The following is a 1,170-nucleotide window of genomic DNA, read 5'->3' as shown; positions in this document are numbered from 1 at the left end:
GTTGCCCTTCCAGAGCCGGTACAGGAAGGCCCTGGACATGGATGAGTACGGCCTGTCCCCGTCGTCGCCCTCCTCCGGCACTCGGCTCCTTCTCGGTCTCGGGTGCCTCTTCATCCGCCTTCTCTGCACCTGCCCAGGCGGCAAAGTCCCCTCCCGCTGGCCCGGCTGCAGCGGGGCAGGGAGTCCCAACATCCCCGGAGCGTGCCACTCTGGCCGATCTGCAGCAAAAAAGTAGTCGTCGTCGTCCGGGTAGAAAGCACTTTGAGATTTTCTCCCAACCTGGGATGAAAAGAAATCTTCATTGTCAAACTCATCCCACGTCTGTGGGTCGCCAGGTCCCGCGTGCAGGGGGTCGGCCGGCTGTCCCGGGGGCAGGAGCTTGTTCGCACCCGTGCTTGTGGGCGAGGGGGCCTCGTGCATGGCGCCCATGATGGCCCGCTGCTTCCCCTGGATGGGCAGGAGCCTCCTGGTCTCCAGGAAGGAGACGGAGCTCGGTACGGGTGCAGCAGGGCTGCTGTCGGTGAAGTAGATGAAAATCACCAAAAAGAGGAGCCCCCAAACAAATATCCCGAAGAGCATCCGTTGTCTCCATTGCTTCAAGTGCAGTTTCATGGCAGGTGTCTGGGGTCAGCACCTTGTGTCCTACAACGGTGGGAGAAGACCAAACCTGAAAAATAGCCAGATGCAATAGTTAGCAGACGTGGGACACCCACTCGGACGCACTGGGGACACTCTAGCTTGAGCTGTGTTTCTGTAGGGACTGGGGGCACTGGAAACCAGCATCATCCCGGAGCTTTGGCTAAATTCTGTTGTCAAATCTACCCCCTATTCTCCACCTCTGCAAGACAAGGGCTCTCACCATCTCGGCTGAGAGTCTCAAGGGGAGAGGCTGCAGGGTGAAGTGACGCAGGTGGACGGGCTTCCACCTTGGGATCCACTTAGTCAGCGCCTATCCCAACAAGCTCCCCTGGCGCCTGCGTTTACAGAGTTCCAATTTGGTGAAGCAAAGTGGGAGTTAAGCTAGTTTGACTCTTATCTGCTAATCAGAACCCAAAGGCTCAAGGCTCGTATATTTCACAGCAGCAATGCTGTGCCTTCCTTAGGGGCGACGCCCCGTCTTTATGGTCTCCCCAGGCGGGAGGCTGCCTGGAACGCACCAGCAATCTACAG

At 58.2% G+C, this 1,170-nt stretch overlaps 1 protein-coding gene across 1 annotated transcript in view; it reads right to left on the bottom strand.

Annotated features, from left to right (window-relative positions):
* Nucleotides 1–621, bottom strand: part of ST6GAL2 (ST6 beta-galactosamide alpha-2,6-sialyltranferase 2) — a 34,528-nt gene extending 33,907 nt beyond the window's left edge. Inside the window, exon 1 of the mRNA XM_008577329.1 lies at nucleotides 6–621. Within this exon, the coding sequence (XP_008575551.1) occupies nucleotides 6–612 (607 nt within the window). The 5' untranslated portion in view covers nucleotides 613–621. The remainder of the gene's footprint in view (nucleotides 1–5) is intronic.
* Between the last annotated feature and the right edge of the window lie 549 nt (nucleotides 622–1,170).

This window comes from Galeopterus variegatus, unplaced genomic scaffold, assembly GCF_000696425.1.
Source record: "Galeopterus variegatus unplaced genomic scaffold, G_variegatus-3.0.2 Scaffold1494, whole genome shotgun sequence".
Classification (NCBI taxonomy): Eukaryota; Metazoa; Chordata; class Mammalia; order Dermoptera; family Cynocephalidae; genus Galeopterus; species Galeopterus variegatus.
The sequence above is the reverse complement of the archived record's forward strand: the minus strand, read 5'-3'. Positions and strand labels throughout refer to the sequence as shown.